We start from the raw sequence: 16,922 nt of genomic DNA, 5'->3' as shown, positions 1-16,922 counted from the left end.
TTACAAAAAAATGGATTGTATTGTTTCTACTTTAAATATCCCGACTCTTACGGAAAATATTGAGAAATCAAGAAGTGTTTTTTTATTTTTCTCAATTTTTTTATTCTTTTAATTTTTTAATTTTTTTTTCTAATTTTTTCTTTTTCTCAATTTTATTTTTATTTTATTAAATAGATAATATATTCAATAAATTATTATTTATATTATATATTTTATTTTTTTTATTTTCTCAATTTAAAAAAAAATTTAATTTCGTTTTTTTCTCAATTTCTTTTCAATTAGCAATGTGTCGACTACTCGGGCTCCAATATACGAGGGTATGAGTAAAGTGTGAAATTGAAATGAAAAAATTACAAAAAAAAATCATTTAACAATGAAAAATTGAAAATCTTGCTGTATACTTTTTTCAATTTTTCATTGTTTAATGATTTTTTTCGATAATTTTTTCATTCTAATTTCACACTTTATTCATAATCTCATAAATTGGCCCCGAGTAGTTGTCACATTGCTAATTGAAAAGAAATTAAGTATTTGTCAAAACTGTTGGACAAAGGGGATGAAAAAAAAATTTTTTTAAATGAGAAAATAAAAATAATAATTCCAAGTACTTCGTTCAAGTTAGCAATTTTTTTTTGCTAACTTGAACGAAGTACTTGGAGACATCCCTACCGTAGCCAACGCCTCCTACGCCCCTGCAGCCTCGTGATAATCCATCGAAGCCCCTCCAATCAGCTGTTACCCACGTATAAAGCCCATGTACATGTGTGAGTCGATGTAAATCCATTCGATTCCGGCGGTGGAGTTAGTCAAAGATGGCTGACAGCGGGGACGGTCCAAACACTGGCACCTCACGAAAAGAATCAAGGACCAATGTCAGTGATATTCCAGTCACAGATCCAGCAGCGAACAAGGTAGATCAACCCCCAAATTACTAATTACTGTCAATGCAAAAAATTCAACATTTTAATGCCATGTGGAGCGATAAATAACACATGATTACGGCTAAGCTGGCCGCATTATGGACCGCCTAAAAAAAATACTATTCACCGTTGAGGTATCGCAAAATGATGTTTTATTTAATGATCACTATTTTATGATTAGTGGGAAGTTATATCTAGATGTTTTCGAGGTTTGAGTCTCTCTTTCACTTTTTACGAAATCGTTGGTTTTGAAGTTTTTCTCTCTCTCTTTCTCTCTCTCTCTCTGCTGCGCTCACGAATTGTTAGGACCTTGTGTCACTTTCTGTCACATGCCAACAATTACGTAATTCCGATTATTGTCGGATGAAACGGGGGATCACAACAGATGGTTTATGACACTGTTATCGTTAATTGTTGTACCATTTTTATTGATCAATTGGGCGCAATTGGTGGATTACGTGACCATTATACACGAGGTTGAATTTCGTATGCTTTTCAAAGTTTTTGCCTTTTTATTGTGGTGATAATACTACTTTTGGTGGGTGTTATCGTCTTTTAGCTGTCTTCTACGGGGGATTGTCGGTTGTCAAGTGGTGGAACCAGTGGGTTTGGAAACAGAATTTTAAGAAGTTTTTTTGAAAATTTCATTCTTTGTTTTAAATTAAAGGGTTTACATTTTCGTAGGGGGTGAGGTAACGCCATTGTTGAGTCTTTAATTGTCTCCAAAAGAAGGGGCTGCAGACTGAAATTTGAAAAAGATATTTTTTTTCTTAAAAATGTCATTTTTACAAAAAAGAAGTTTTGGGAATTTTGAAAAAAATTGATCCATTTTTTAATGAGTAGTTTTCTAGATAACTGGATTTATTTTGAGACGTTTTTTTTGTGGCGGTTTGGTGCGGGTATCAAGAATAATAACTCGGTGTTGACAAGAACTGTATATTTAAAGGCAAGTGTTTACATGCGTACTCAAAAGTAGACTGACTTAGTCCGCCGGGGAGCGTACGAGTTTATATACCTTCGTTTATCAAAGGTTCGAGAATGTCCTGAAATTTCGTGAGGGACAAGGACGGAATGACGTTTGTCTCGAATTCCGACGTTTGGAATATTCGAGACGCTACGAAATAAATTCAAGAAATTAATCTATTGTGGCTCGCGCCACAAGTACTCCCCTTCTGCGGAAAAAGAAAAGAAAGCAACATAAAGCCAAAAGAAAATCAATAATATCGATTTGTCGAGAACAGCTGATGTCGTTTAGCGAATCTGACGCGCTTTTGAATTGATGACGTCGATGAGCCGGTGTCAGATTGGCGGTAAGATGACGAACGTCGAGATGTTCCCGGATGCAGTGACTCCGGTGAAGGTGGTGCAGTCAGTGTCGTATTGCTGTCGTGGGAATCGTCGTTAGCTTCGTCGTCATTGTTGTGCTCATCGTCTGGGAGCGAGAAAACGGGTTTGAGACGGGCGATGGAGACTACGGTATTTTCGCCTCTAATTCGAATGACGAAATGTTTCTCGTGCCTCGATATTACTTGGTGTGGCCCCTCGTATGGGGACGTAAAGGCGTGATGGGGAGCGTCGCGACGAACGAGGACGTGTGAGCAGTTTGCGAGCTCCTTAAAGACGAAAATCTTCCTCTGGCCATGACGGGCGACGGGTTGAGGAGCGAGATCGGCGAAGTGATTCCTCAGACGATCGGCGATATTAGTAGGCGGTAGCCCGCGTGGTGGCGAGGGAGCAAGAAATTCTCCCGGTAGTCGGAGCGGTTCACCGAAGACGAGGTCGGCAGGAGTTGCGCCGAGGTCTTCTTTCCAGGCGGCGCGAATTCCGAGAAGGACGATAGGCAGCATGTCCACCCACGAATCACTTCCATGACAGCGAATGGCGTCCTTCAGATGACGATGCAGATGTTCCATCATTCCATTTGACTGAGGATGGAACATGGTGGTGTGAATATGTCTGCTACCGAGAAGATGAGCGAGAGCGTTGAACAGCTGGCTCTCAAACTGTGTCCCCTGATCGGTTGTAATTCGAAGCGGCACTCCGTAGCGGCAGATCCATCCAGAAAAGAGCGTTCGGGCGACACACTCGGCTCCAGTGTTCTCGATGGGGAACGCCTCTGGGAACCTGGTGAAACAGTCTATGATCGTCAGGCAGTTGCGATACCCTCTGGACGGAACGTAGGGTCCGATAATGTCCACGTGTATGTGCTCGAAGCGCTGCGTGCGTCCTGGAAAATCTTGAATAGGAGATGAGACATGACGAGATACCTTATTTCGTTGGCAAGCGATGCACGCGCGGGCCCATAGACGGCAGTCTCGGTTGATGTCGGGCCAGACGTAGCGCTGCGTTACCAGTTTCGTTGAGGCTCGTGCCCCAGGATGGCTAACGCTATGGAGAGTGTCGAAAATTCTTCTTCTCAACGGCACAGGAACGAAAGGGCGAATCAGATCTCCAGACACGTCGCAATAGATAGGCGTGGCGCAGTCTGGAACATTGACAGGTCGTAGGGCGAGAGCGTCGTGATGTTGACCCTGGAGACGTTGCTGGAGCTCCTCGTCAGCGGCTTGAGCTTCGGCAAACTCATTCGTAGAGACGGCAGCAGAGATTGCCTCGATACGAGAAAGCGCATCGGCGACAACGTTGTCCTTGCTGGCCACGTACTGGATGTCGGTCGAAAACTGGCCGATAAAATCCAGGCGGTGGAACTGCCACGGCGTGGCTCTGTCGGGATCCTGGGCGAAGGCGTGAAGCAACGGCTTATGATCTGTGAAGATCGTGACGTGCCTCGCCTCGAAAATGGAGCGGAACTTTCGCACGGCAGCGTAGATGGCGTGGAGCTCTCGATCGTAAGGGCAGTGTTTCCTCAGCGCAGGTTGTAGTTTCTGGCTGAAAAATGCCAGTGGTTCCCAGTGCTGTCCTCGTCGTTGCTGCAGGACTGCACCGATGGCGTATTCGGAAGCATCGGTGAAGATGGCCCACGGGAGTGTCGTGTTCGGGTAGACCAGTAACGTTGCTTTTCGCAGCTCCTCCTTGCAGGCGGTGAAAGCGGTATCGCCCTCAGGTGTCCAGGCGACGGGGTGAGAGCCTTTGACATTAGCACCCTGAGTGTATTCATGGAGAGGAGCCTGAAATCTTGCAGTATCTTTAAGAAATTTACGATAAAAATTGATCATACCTAGAAACTCACGCAATTTACGAATGGATGTTGGCCGAGGAAAATTGACGATCGCCTCTACCTTCGACGGGAGCGGTAAGATACCCTGCGCCGAGATACGATGGCCGAGGAAGTCTACCTCCGGTTGGCCGAAACGACACTTGGCGGTGTTAATTACAACACCATATCGCGAGAGCCGTTCAAAGAGCGTGTGGAGGTGTCTGCGATGTTCCTCGATGTCCTTGGACGCGATGAGGATGTCATCGATATACGGAAAGGCGAAATCGTCCAAGCCTCGAGTAACCTCGTCGATAAACCGTTGAAATGTTTGTGCGGCATTTCGAAGCCCGAAAGTCATGAACGGGAATTCGAAAAGGCCAAATGGTGTGATGATAGCTGTTTTGTTTACGTCGTCGATGGCCACAGGTATTTCATTAAAGGCGCGTACGAGGTCGATCGTCGAGAAGATTGTTTTCCCAGCGAGATTAGCAGTGAAGTCCTCTAAAACGCGAACGGGATATCGATCCGGAATTGTTCGTGCGTTCAATTGTCTATAATCTCCACAAGGTCGCCATTCGCCTGACTTTTTCGGTACCAAGTGGAGCGGAGATGACCAGGGGCTCTTCGAACGTTGGGTGATTCCCAGTTGGATCATTTTGTCGAACTCCGTCTTGGCGATTTTCAGTTTGTCGGGGGCGAGGCGTCGTGATTTGCTGGATACTGGAGGTCCGGGTGTAGTGGCGATATGATGCAGCGTCGAATGTTTGGCTGGAAGGCATATTCCTTTGGGTTTCGTTAAATTGGGAAACTTACCGAGGAGATCCGACCATGAAGGATCGACAGGCGTAACCTTGATTCCCGAGACGATGCTGGATAGCGACACGTTGCATAAGGTCGTTAATCCAGTTGTTGAGTCGATAAGGCAGCCGTTCCTCAGGTCAGGTAAAATGCCGAAATGCGCCAAAAAATCAGCACCGATAATTGGATTGGTTGTGTCTGCCACTACGAAGCGCCATGTGAAATCCCTCCGGAGGCCGAGTTTGAGCGATAGAGTTATGCAGCCGTACGTGTTGATTANGTCCGCCACTACGAAGCGCCATGTGAAATCCCTCCGGAGGCCGAGGTTGAGCGATAAAGATATGCAGCCGTACGTGTTGATTGTCGAGCCGTCGGCTGCAATAAGCGTATAGTTAACTCGTTTCTTTGCTCCAGGAGCGAGAGATTTCGGAAATGTACAAAGATCGGCGCCAGTATCCACCAAGTATTGGATTTTGGTGGCGCGATCGGTTACGAAGAGGCGGCTGGATTTGAAAGAGGGAACGTTAACCGCCGCTAACGATCCGCCGGGGCGTTTCCCTGCCACGAGCAAGGGGCTTTGCAACGTCTAGCCCTGTCGCGGTATCTTCGATGATACCAACACTGGTTGTTGTCGGGTGCTGGCGAAGTTGCTCGAGAACGGGATGGAGAGCGGCAGCGAGAACGTGCGACGCTTTGCCCTTTTAGGGCCGATGCCAGCTCGCAGATTGTGGCTTCGAGACGAGAAAAGAGTGTCTCGAGGGCTGGGGATGCTGGCTGCTGGACGTCATTGATGTGGGCTACCGGCAATGCGATCTCGTGCAGTTTGTCGGCGAGTGTTGCAAGCCTGTCGAGAGCCATGTCCGCTTGTGACGCCAGGATGGACTGCGTCGTCATCGGCAGTCGGCTGAGCCACTTGGTGCGTAAAATGTTGTCAGGAACCGTGTCGTCGAGACTCCTGAGATGACGTAAAAATTGCGAGGGCTTCCTGTCACCCAATACCTCTCGGTCGAGCAACTGCTGGAGTCGTGCGTCCCGGGAGAGCGTGAGGCGTTCGACGAGCGCCTCCTTGAGACGTGTGTACGGTGTCTCGGCAGGCACATTTAGAAGGATATCCTGCACCTCAGCAGCGGCCTTGGGATCGAGATGAGACGAGGCATAGTAATACCTCGTTACTTCATCGTTAATCCCGGATAGATGAAACTGTCCCTCGAGCTGGGCGAACCATAACGCTGGACGTTCGGCATTGAAGGTGGGACATCGTATCGAAACGCGTTGGAGCGGGGCTCCATTGTCAGTTTCGCGCACCTCGACACTATCGGGCATTATGTTTCGCGAAAAACAACACTAGAGAAAGTCTGAAAAATAATCAGTGCAGCACAGCGTCCTTGGGTGCTCAGCAGTGCACCGAAATTCACGAAAAGAACTCAAATGGAGCACGTGAACGATACAACACACGAGCGTACGCGGCACACAAACCACTCACAAAGTGCATGATCGAAATGCACTCGAATTTCGCGGAACAGTCGCGGCGTTAACGTGATATAATTAATAATCAAAGAAAACGCGAGAAAACTATTCACGTCAATCACGTCGGGATCCCCAGTTGTGACGGTTTGGTGCGGGTATCAAGAATAATAACTCGGTGTTCACAAGAACTGTATATTTCAAGGCAAGTGTTTCCATGCGTACTCAAAAGTAGACTGACTTAGTCCGCCGGGGAGCGTACGAGTTTATATACCTTCGTTTATCGAAGGTTCGAGAATTGTCCTGAAATTTCGTGAGGGACAAGGACGGAATGGCGTTTGTCTCAGATTCCGACGTTTGGAATATTCGAGACGCTACGAAATAAATTCAAGAAATTAATCTATTGTGGCTCGCGCCACATTTTTTTTGGTGGAAATGTCATTCTTTGTAAATGAAAGGTTTGACATTTTCTTAGAAGATGAGCAGTTTTCGGGAATAATGGACTCATTTTCACGTTTTGATGAGGTAACTCTATTGTTGAGTCTTTAATTGTCTCCAAACCAAGGGGTTGTAGACAAAAGTTTCAAAGATATATTCTTTTCTTAGAAATTTCATTTTTACAAAAACAAAGTTTTGGGAATTTGGAAAAAAATTGATTCTTTTTTAAATGTTTAATTAATTTTTTAATGAGGTGATTCAACTGTTGCATCTTCAGTTGTCTCGAAAACAAGTGGTTTCAGAAGAAAAAATAAATGGATGCATTTTGAGAGGTTTTTTTGGTGGAAATGTCATTCTTTGTAAATAAAAGGTTTGACATTTTCTTAGAAGATGAGCAGTTCTCGGGAATAATGGACTCATTTTCACGTGTTGATTAGGTAACTCTATTGTTGAGTCTTTAATTGTCTCCAAAACAGGGGTTGCAGACAATAGTTTCAAAGAGATATTCTCTTCTTAGAAATGTCATTTTTACAAAAACAAAGTTTTGGGAATTTGGAAAAAAATTGATTCTTTTTTAAATATTTAATTAGTTTTTTAATGAGTTGATTCAACTGTTGCATCTTTAGTTTTTTGGAAAACAAGCGATTTCAGAAGAAAATTTCACGGGAATATTTTTCAGTTTAAAATTTCATCCTTTTCTAAAAAAATTTGATTCAACATTTTTTAAATCGATATTTTACAAAATAAACAAATTCATTTATAAATGTTGATAATACGATTCAACTGTAAAATTGTCAAAAAAGAATTTTAAAAAAGTATTTCTTGTTAAAAATGTCATTCTCTACCAAAAAAAATTCTACTTTCTCTTAAAAAATCAGCAGGCCTTTTACAACTGTATTAAACATTGAAAGGAAGAGAACAAAATGTGAGGACCGGAGCGAGTAAACATGCGACTGAACAAATAAAATAGAAATGTTGATGATACTCTCCTTTGAGAATGAATTTCTCCATAAAAAATCTCAGTGAAGCCAATTCCCTGAAATTCCTCGTTTTACCACTTGACAACAGACATTAATCGACCAAATATCGATGTTCGATAACTCATGATTACTGCATGGCCACTAGTCTTGAATAAAACCAAAACATGTTGAACATCAACTCGCTTATTTTATTTGAAAACATATAGAGCGTTATTTTCATGAGAGCACGTGTAAACTTGTGAATAAGAATCACTGCATCACTATTTTACCGCAGTTTAGTCAATAGTTGATGTAGATAAAGTACCCCAGACTCTGCACGACATAAAGTTCACACGTTGTCCCCAGAAAAAGGTGAATTCACTGCGTGAAGTAGTTAATCATCACTCGGTGAATGAGAAATTGGAGAGAAACATTCAGTTGGGCCACAGCGACTAATAAAATTCCCTCTTGAATTATGAAAATATTGTGGTTGTTGTGATTTCAGAGCCTAGAGGCATCAAATAATGCCTTTCACGGCCCGAGAACAAAATTAGTAAGTAAGAGTAATTATTTGTGTATGAGAAAATAACTAAAATGCAGCAAAATATTAATTACAATGAGCAAATAACAAAATTATCTTCATTTATTTGCATATGTAGATGTATGCTCGCTATCCTTGAGGATTGCTTTGTTTTCATTTCTTGAGATTAACGACATTTTTACATGAAAAAATCTTGATCAAGATATTTGTTTATTTTTTTTTATCGTTATGATGTTCGTGCCCGTGGGCATGGAGACTCGATTTAAAATAGTAAATTTTTCATACTGAAGAGTTTGATTTCGCGTTTATTCAGTTTATCATCTTCAGTACAGAATACTGAATTCGTCATTTATAACACGTGCGAAGAAATTTCATGAGAAAACCGAGCGAATTCACTGGGAAATTCTGTTGTATTTCTATTGAATTTTCTGTTGGATTTTTTCGAATAGAAGTGTCCAATGGAAAATATTCGATAAGAAAAATCAACAAAATTTGATTTTTCATACAACTTATTCTATTAAAATATTTTCTGCAGAAAATTTCTCCAGATTTTTTCTGTAAAAATTGTTTCTATTGGACATTTTTTATAGAAATTCTATAGAAATTGAATCCACAAAAAAACTGATAGAAGTTCAAGGGGAATCCTACAGAATTTGCAATCGAATTCCCTAGGTTTTTCTGTGAAATTTTTTCGTCTGTGAGAATACATCTTCATTCGGATTCACAACTCCCTGAAGTGATCCTTAGCCAGATAATTAATCATAAATAATTGTTTGCCAATAAATGAAGTTATCAGATCCATCAGAAAGTGGAATGACAAACGAGATGAATCAATTGTGCTCCCCAATTAGTTTTTTATGCATATCCCCATCAGTTTCCGAGATATTCATCAAAAACTGAACTTGGGATTGAGCGAATCACCTCGTTTCCCTTCGAATTCAGTTAAATTCGAACTCTGCAATTGCACTGTTGCCCATTTTTTCGACACCCATGTCTTCCCAGTGCACGTAGAACCCTAGTGCAACACGCATTATTTTTAATTTGTAGTCAATTTAAAAAATTCATGGCAATCTCAGCTCCCTACATCACCTCGACTACTAAAGAAACAAAATTAAATCGAAGAATTGGTGAATACCTCGTAGGAATCTAAGTCCGGGGCCTTGAAGAAGTCCAGCCGTTACCGGAGTCGCTCGTTATCAGCAAGCAGCAATGACAGCTACAGTTCCGGTAGGAGAATAGAGAGAACATTTCTCTGCGATTGAGTTCACGTACAAAAAAATTTAATTGGGAAACCTAGGGAATTTGCGAGGAAATTTTATTGCGTTTCCAGTAGTTTTTGGACAATTCTATTGACTATTCCATAGACTATCTGCGCGTTTTTATAGCAGAAATGTTCGATGAGTATTCTGTATAAGTATTATGTAGAAAAAATCAATGGAATTCCATCTTTTCATACACCCCATTTTATGGAGATATTTTTTCTATCGAAATTCCTCTTCTCAGATTTTCCCAGTTTTTCTCTTTGATTTTTTTAAAGGAAGAACAACATAATAAAAAAAATATAGGAATTTCATATCGAGGAATTCCTCTAGAAAATGTCAGAATAGAAAAAGTTGTCTAGAAAAATGAAATTCTACTAAATTTTTCTACAGAACTTATTCTATTGAGATATTTTTTCTATCGAAATTCCTCTTCTCAGATTTTCCCAGTTTTTCTCTTCGATTTTTTTAAAGGGAAGAACAATATAATAGAAAAAATATAGGAATTTCATGTCGAGAACTTCCTCTAGAAAACGTCCGACTAGAAAACTTAATTCCGCACATTTTTTCTATAAAACAATCGGCCACAAACTACAACAGGATGTTTAATAGAACCCCAATAGACCTTCCCCCAGAATTCGCCAGTTTTTTCTATTAAAATTTTTTGGTACGTGTTCCGTTGTGCTTTAGTCGTACTCCCCCCTCCCTCCACCATTTCCCAAATGATCGATCACGTAGAGTTCATGAATGAGGGATCATTGTAACTCATCTGTAGATCATGCTGAGTGACTAATCGATAAATTTTCATACGTCTGGTGAACCTCAGCATCTTACACAGGAAGCTCATCGGACGAGGACGACGTGTCCCCCCGGGAGAAAATCCAGAAGACAGACAAGGGCTTCACGGATTTTTGCGTCCGGAATATCGGACAACATGCCTTCGGGAGGCGGGAGATTGAAATTGCCGAGCAGGAGATGCCGGGGATCATGGCATTGAGGAAGAGAGCTGCTGATGATATGCCCCTGAAAAACGCCAAGATCGTGGGCTGCACACACATAAACGCTCAGACAGCCGTGCTTATTGAAACCCTGGTGGAGCTTGGAGCACAAGTGAGATGGGCCGCTTGCAATATATATTCAACCCAGAATGAAGTCGCTGCTGCACTGGCATCAGCTGGTTACCCCATATTCGCGTGGCGAGGGGAGACCGAGGAGGACTTCTGGTGGTGCATCGACAAGTGCATAGCAGCTGAAAATTGGCAGCCCAATATGATCCTGGATGACGGGGGAGACGCCACGCATCTCATGCTGAAGAAGTACAATGCCATGTTCAAGATGATTCAAGGTGATTCCCCAGGGTTCAGCGAAATAGCGAATTCGATAAAAAAATTCAGTGGCGAAGTTAGCTGGATTTTTTTCGAATGTTATCTGGATTTTTTTCGAATGATATCTGAATTTTTTTCGAATGATATCTGGATTTTTTTTATCTTTCATAATTCAAAATTGTCAATTAAGTGGTACATCATGTAGAAATTCCCAAAACTTATGATAGAATGATGAAAAAAATAGAAAAAATTCTGAACTTTTTCAAAGAGAGTTTTTAATTGAGATTCAGAATGAGTTGAAAAAAGGGGAAATTACAAATATCTGATTTGCTGTGGCAAATTATCTATTAGCTGTCATTTTCCATGGCGGATAACAAAATAACTCCTCATGGGAAGTGACAGCTAGGTATCTCAATTTTCAGAACAGTGGTATGTAGTCATCTGCCATTTTTATGTGATAAAAGTCCGATTAAAAAATTCACCAATATTCAATAAAAGAATCAGCTGGTTACCCCATATTCATATAAAATAAATTGTATAGAAAAAGCTAGTTCTATTGATTTCTTCCAAGCTGTGAAATTTTCCTATAGAATTCGCCAAAAACTAATGAAAAATGAATAGAAATCCAACAGAATTTTCTACCGAATTCACAAAATTTTTCTGTAAAAGTTATACGTGTCTTCATAACAAAGTTGATAAATGCCCTCAGGTATCGTCGAAGAGAGTGTCACCGGTGTTCACAGGCTCTATCAGCTCTCCAAGGCCGGAAAGCTCTCGGTTCCAGCTATGAATGTCAACGATAGTGTCACGAAAACCAAGTTTGATAATCTCTACAGCTGTCGAGAGAGCATTATCGACAGGTGAATAATTTATCCCATTATAAGTTCCACTTTTCTCTGGTCAATTCGTAAATTGGGAGAACTGCATTGGTTCGAAAATGTGTTTTTTTTGTTAAATCGTTTCCCATCAATTTGTGCAATTACCCTAGTTTACCAACTCACGACAGACTTCTAATTGAATAAATTAAATTTTTCATTTCAACTGTCCCTCCACTCCAGTTTGAAGAGATCCACAGACGTCATGTTTGGGGGAAAGCAAGTCGTCATCTGCGGGTATGGGGAGGTGGGTAAAGGCTGCTGTCAGGCACTCAAAGGTCTTGGGTGCATCGTCTATATCACGGAGATTGATCCCATCTGTGCGTTGCAAGCTAGGTGAGATTGCATTATTAACAACTTTAATTCGACTTCAGGAGAAATTTTTCAAGCAATTCAAAAGAGATTAGAAGAACAGAATGTTTTAGTAATATTCACCATATTATTAAAACTGGAAAAATCAGGCCCAATGATTCTTGTAGAAACATTGCCAACAGAATAAGTTCCAAAAGAAATTCAATATAATTTCTGTGAGAAAGCACTACAGTTCCTTTTTAAAACAATTGACGCCACCTTTTGTGTCAGCAATTTATTTCGTCAGGGATATCCTTAAGCTTAGGAACAAGGATAATCTTTGCGTAGAAATCTTTTTCTTATTTTCTTTGGAAATCAATATTAAAAAAAAATATTTATAGTAATTATGTGTATAATAATATATATATAATTATTATAATCATCATAATATAATAATATTATATTATAATATTTATAATTATTATATATTTATATATATTTTTTTTCATTATTTCAATCCCCTTGGAATATCTCAATTATTGATCGATAAAAAATGGATGATTACGTCTTCGAAACAAATATTTTCTCCGAGAAAAGTGAATTTTAAATAAACGTAACTATGAATACCTTAAAAAAACAATAACCAAAACCTGATGACCAATAATCACCAACACTTATTAATGAATGGAATTTGTTCTAGATAACTTATGGCGCAATTTAACTATCTCATGAGATAAAGCAATTATTTATTGTCCGAAATAATATGACTCTAGCTGCAGTAGCTCGTGATTAAAATATGAGATTGAAACATATGTTCATTAAACTTTACCTTAATTTCCTTATTTTGTATTCATTTTATTAAGAGTCATTTATGAATTCAATAAAACACTAACTTGAGTTTAGTTTTTATTAAATTTCGTCATCCGTGTTGTTTATTTAGTATTCATTCTACTATTATTCATTTATGAATTCAATAAAACACTAACTTGAGTTTAGTTTTTATTAAATTTCGTCATCCGTGTTGTTTATTTAGTATTCATTCTACTATTATTCATTTATGAATTCAATAAAACACTAACTTGAGTTTAGTTTTTATTAAATTTTGTCATCCGTGTTGTTTATTTAGTGTTCATTCTATTATTATTCATTTATGAATTCAATAAAACACTAACTTGAGTTTAGTTTTTATTAAATTTTGTCATCAGTGTTGTTCAGTATTCATTCTATTATTATTCATTTATAAATTCAATAAAACACTAACTTGAGTTTAGTTTCTCTAAATTTTGTCATCCATGTTGTTTAGTATTCATTCTATTATTATTCATTTATGAATTCAATAAAACACTAACTTGAGTTTAGTTTTTATTAAATTTTGTCATCCGTGTTGTTTATTTAGTGTTCATTCTATTATTATTCATTTATGAATTCAATAAAACACTAACTTGAGTGTAGTTTTTATTAAATTTCGCCATCCGTGTTGTTTATTTAGTGTTCATTCTATTATTATTCATTTATAAATTCAATAAAACGCTAACTTGAGTGTAGTATTTATTAAATTTTGTCATCCGTGTTGTTTAGTATTCATTCTATTATTATTCATTTATGAATTCAATAAAACACTAACTTGAGTTTAGTTTCTCTAAATTTTGTCATCCGTGTTGTTTTAATCACGCAATCGAATTTTCAATTTCAGTATGGATGGTTTTCGTGTGATGAAGCTGAACGAGGTAATAAGAAATGTGGATATCGTTATAACAGCCACTGGCAATAAAAACGTTGTGACTCGCGAGCACATGGACAAGATGAAAAACGGCTGTGTCGTGTGCAACATGGGGCACAGTAACACCGAAATTGATATTGTACGTTCGTCATCGCGAATTATTGTCCTTATTTAGTCAACAATCCAGTGGCATTGACGAGTGCTTTGTGTTTTATCATAACAGAATAGCTTAAGAACTCCAGACTTGACTTGGGAGAAAGTCCGGTCACAGGTGGATCACGTTATTTGGCCTGATGGCAAGAGAATTGTGCTCCTGGCTGAAGGCCGCCTCGTCAATCTCTCCTGCTCAAGTATTCCATCGTTCGTCGTGTCCATCACAGCCGCCACTCAGGCATTAGCACTTATTGAATTATTCAATGCACCGCCGGGACGTTACAAGAGTGATGTTTATTTACTGCCTAAGAAAATGGGTGAGCAGTGGGCAATTGTTTTTTGAAATTATTAACAAATTTCTGAAAAAAAAAATTGAGAAATTTTTTTTTCTTCTGCAATGGTTAATGTTTAAACCAGAGATCGGCACGAGTATTATTTTCACCAATATTTACACCGCAGATACATATTTTTTGCTTAATAGCTAGTAATGTGTCAATATTTTTCATTATATTTTCATTATATGTGCGAGTATTGAGAAATTCACATTTCCTTCTAAAATCACTCGTAAATGTGACGAATTGTTTTATCCCACAGATGAATACGTGGCATCTCTACATTTGCCGACATTCGACGCTCACCTGACGGAACTCACGGATGAGCAGGCGAAGTACATGGGCCTCAACAAAGCCGGCCCATTCAAGCCCAATTATTATCGGTAACCAATATTACCTTTCACTGCATTTCTCTGTACAAACAACTCACCTGGCTTCCATTTAATCGGTTTCAGTTACTAGGTGAACATGAGCGTTGAGTTACTTCCATCGATCGACTGCAGACAAAACGTCGGAAATCGCATGCGACAATGCGATTTTTTTCATTTCGTATTCCTATTTCAATCGATTTACCTGTAGAGCATATAGTTTTTACAATTGGAAGTGCCATCGAAATTTCACTGTTTGTAGATGAAGATGATGAATCGTGAGATCTGTTTTTTCATCAACGGAATTGCAGAGTGATTGAACAATTCAGTAGTTTTCTACCGCAGTTTTTGACGGATATCTCAGAATCCAGAGGGGTTAGCAACATTTTCGAGAGGACCTTTCTTGTAGCTCTTGAAATTCCCTAGAAAAATGATCTCTACAAAGATTTCTCTATCTCCCTCCCATTCCGAGATATTCAGCAAAGAGGAATGTTTTAGAAACATTATTCACCTCGTTTTGCCACTGAATTGTTCAATAGAAAAGTTGTCGATGGACTAATCGATACATGACTCGTTCAGTGAATAAAATAATCATGTTATCGAAGCCAATCAAAGTATACAGTGGAGATTAATCGAGACCGCACAGTATAGATTCCCTGGGAAAGCTGCGGGTGTACATAAAACTGATGAATATCGCATAGTAGTTCCCCTTCAAGTATTCCAACAATTCTCTTAATTCGAGTTATTTAATGCAATTGAACATAACGATGGCATCTCTTCACGAATAAGATGCTACCGTCGATTCCCCCATTCTCGTGAAATCTGTTTTTTAATTAATTCATATGTAGAGTGATTAAGCTATTCAGTAATCAAGTGGGGGAATTAAATCCTTCCGCAGTTTTTGGTGAATATCTCCGAATCCAGAGGGGATAGCCACATTTTTGAGAGGACCTTTTTTGTTGCTCTTGAGATTTCCCACAAAAATGATTTTGACGAAAATTCGGCTATCTCCCTCCAATTGCGAGATATTCAGCAGAGAAAAATGTTTGAGAAAAATTTATTCGCCGAAATTAATTTCTCGATGGACTCCTCCATACATAATGCTATTGAACCACATGATGGGGGCATCTCTCCACTCCTCTTATTACTTCGTTCATTAAAAGCCCCCGAAAGTATTTAATTCCCCACTATCAACAACTGATGCAATAAAATATTTTACGATAGAAATAACATACGTAGTTGTGTTCCATTGAATGAACTGTTGAAGACAAACGACTAAATTAATTTGCTCATGCACATTGAGAGAAGTTGTAAAAATATCTCGGTTGTGAAGAGTCAAAGGAAACTCATTAAATTTTCCATATGCAGTTACTCGTGAAACGAATTGGATAGATGGAAATTGTGACAGGCTATCAGTGCTGGGAATGGCCTCAGGTACGAGAGTAACAGTATGAGCCATAGTATTCAATTTCAGGGACACAAATCAAGTCAATAATTTATAGTTCATACATAGATTGTAAGAAAATTCAACATAATCACGGAAACAATTGAAAATAAAATAGATTAGGTTGAACAGGTAATGCACATGGGCCTAAATTGTTAATGAAAACATGATGAGAATGCCTTGACGAAGCGAGATCAGTATTTCTAGATTATTTCATACCTGGAAGTGTCACCGGGACTGGAATTGATCACCAAAATTGTTATTTTTCTGAATGAAATTCCATAGATGTGAGAGAATATGTGGGAGAATTTTGTTTTATTTCTATTCATGGTTAATGCACTGATGAATTCGAAGTGAAACAAGAAAATAGATCGAACAACAATGATGGTATTTTTGTAACGAGATATTTGTGAATAAAAACGACAGCATGATTATCATTGAACAAAATTATCAGTTGCATTTATTTATGCGTGTCTTTTCAATTGGAGACATTTCAGGTCATTTTCATTTATTCACCATAGCCAACCTTACCCCAATTTTAATTTTTTTTACCTTTCCCTGAATATTGGTTTCAAAATATTTTTTTCAACAGATGGCATTAAAAAGAATATTCTAAATCCCAATTGGATTCATTTAAATGATCTAAAAATACCAAATTCGAACTCCTGAGGCCGAAATTGGTTATCCTGACATAAAAAATTGTAAATTTAGGATTTGACGAATCCAATGCTTTCCTTCGGAAGCAAAAACTCTAAAAACAGAAGTACAAGTTGCAAAATGCACTAAATACAGCCGAAATTTAGCATTAAAACAAAATCAGTTGAAATGTCTCGTCGAAAAGACGTGCCACCTATTATCACCACACAAACATCACTCTAACT

The 16,922-nt window shown here is 39.1% G+C and overlaps 1 protein-coding gene across 3 annotated transcripts; it reads left to right on the top strand.

Moving 5' to 3' along the window:
* The first annotated feature begins 779 nt into the window (after positions 1 to 779).
* On the top strand, positions 780 to 16,488 carry LOC107045042 (adenosylhomocysteinase-like 1). 3 transcript variants are annotated; one of them, XM_015267146.2, is made up of 10 exons: positions 780 to 911; positions 8,239 to 8,286; positions 9,417 to 9,501; positions 10,372 to 10,878; positions 11,568 to 11,718; positions 11,917 to 12,069; positions 13,718 to 13,883; positions 13,968 to 14,214; positions 14,492 to 14,612; positions 14,685 to 16,488. In XM_015267146.2, exons 1-10 carry the CDS (start codon positions 813 to 815, stop codon positions 14,689 to 14,691), a joined length of 1,584 nt encoding a protein of 527 aa, XP_015122632.1. In that variant the 5' UTR covers positions 780 to 812; the 3' UTR covers positions 14,692 to 16,488. The 3 variants fall into 3 exon arrangements, with proteins under 3 accessions (XP_015122632.1, XP_015122631.1, XP_015122633.1); XM_015267145.2 differs by having other exon boundaries at positions 10,360 to 10,878; XM_015267147.2 differs by lacking the exon at positions 8,239 to 8,286 and having other exon boundaries at positions 10,360 to 10,878.
* The last annotated feature ends 434 nt before the right edge of the window (positions 16,489 to 16,922 follow it).

This window comes from Diachasma alloeum, unplaced genomic scaffold (genome assembly GCF_001412515.2).
Source record: "Diachasma alloeum isolate Michigan unplaced genomic scaffold, Dall2.0 Dall_scaffold_00865, whole genome shotgun sequence".
NCBI lineage: Eukaryota > Metazoa > Arthropoda > Insecta > Hymenoptera > Braconidae > Diachasma > Diachasma alloeum.
The sequence above is the reverse complement of the archived record's forward strand: the minus strand, read 5'-3'. Positions and strand labels throughout refer to the sequence as shown.

Coding starts and splice junctions, on each gene's coding strand:
- LOC107045042 (XM_015267145.2), top strand. CDS start 813: ATGGCTGACAGCGGGGACGGTCCAAACACTGGCACCTCACGAAAAGAA. Junction 912..8,238: donor CAGATCCAGCAGCGAACAAG/GTAGATCAACCC, acceptor TTGTGATTTCAG/AGCCTAGAGGCATCAAATAA. Junction 9,502..10,359: donor CAATGACAGCTACAGTTCCG/GTAGGAGAATAG, acceptor GGTGAACCTCAG/CATCTTACACAGGAAGCTCA.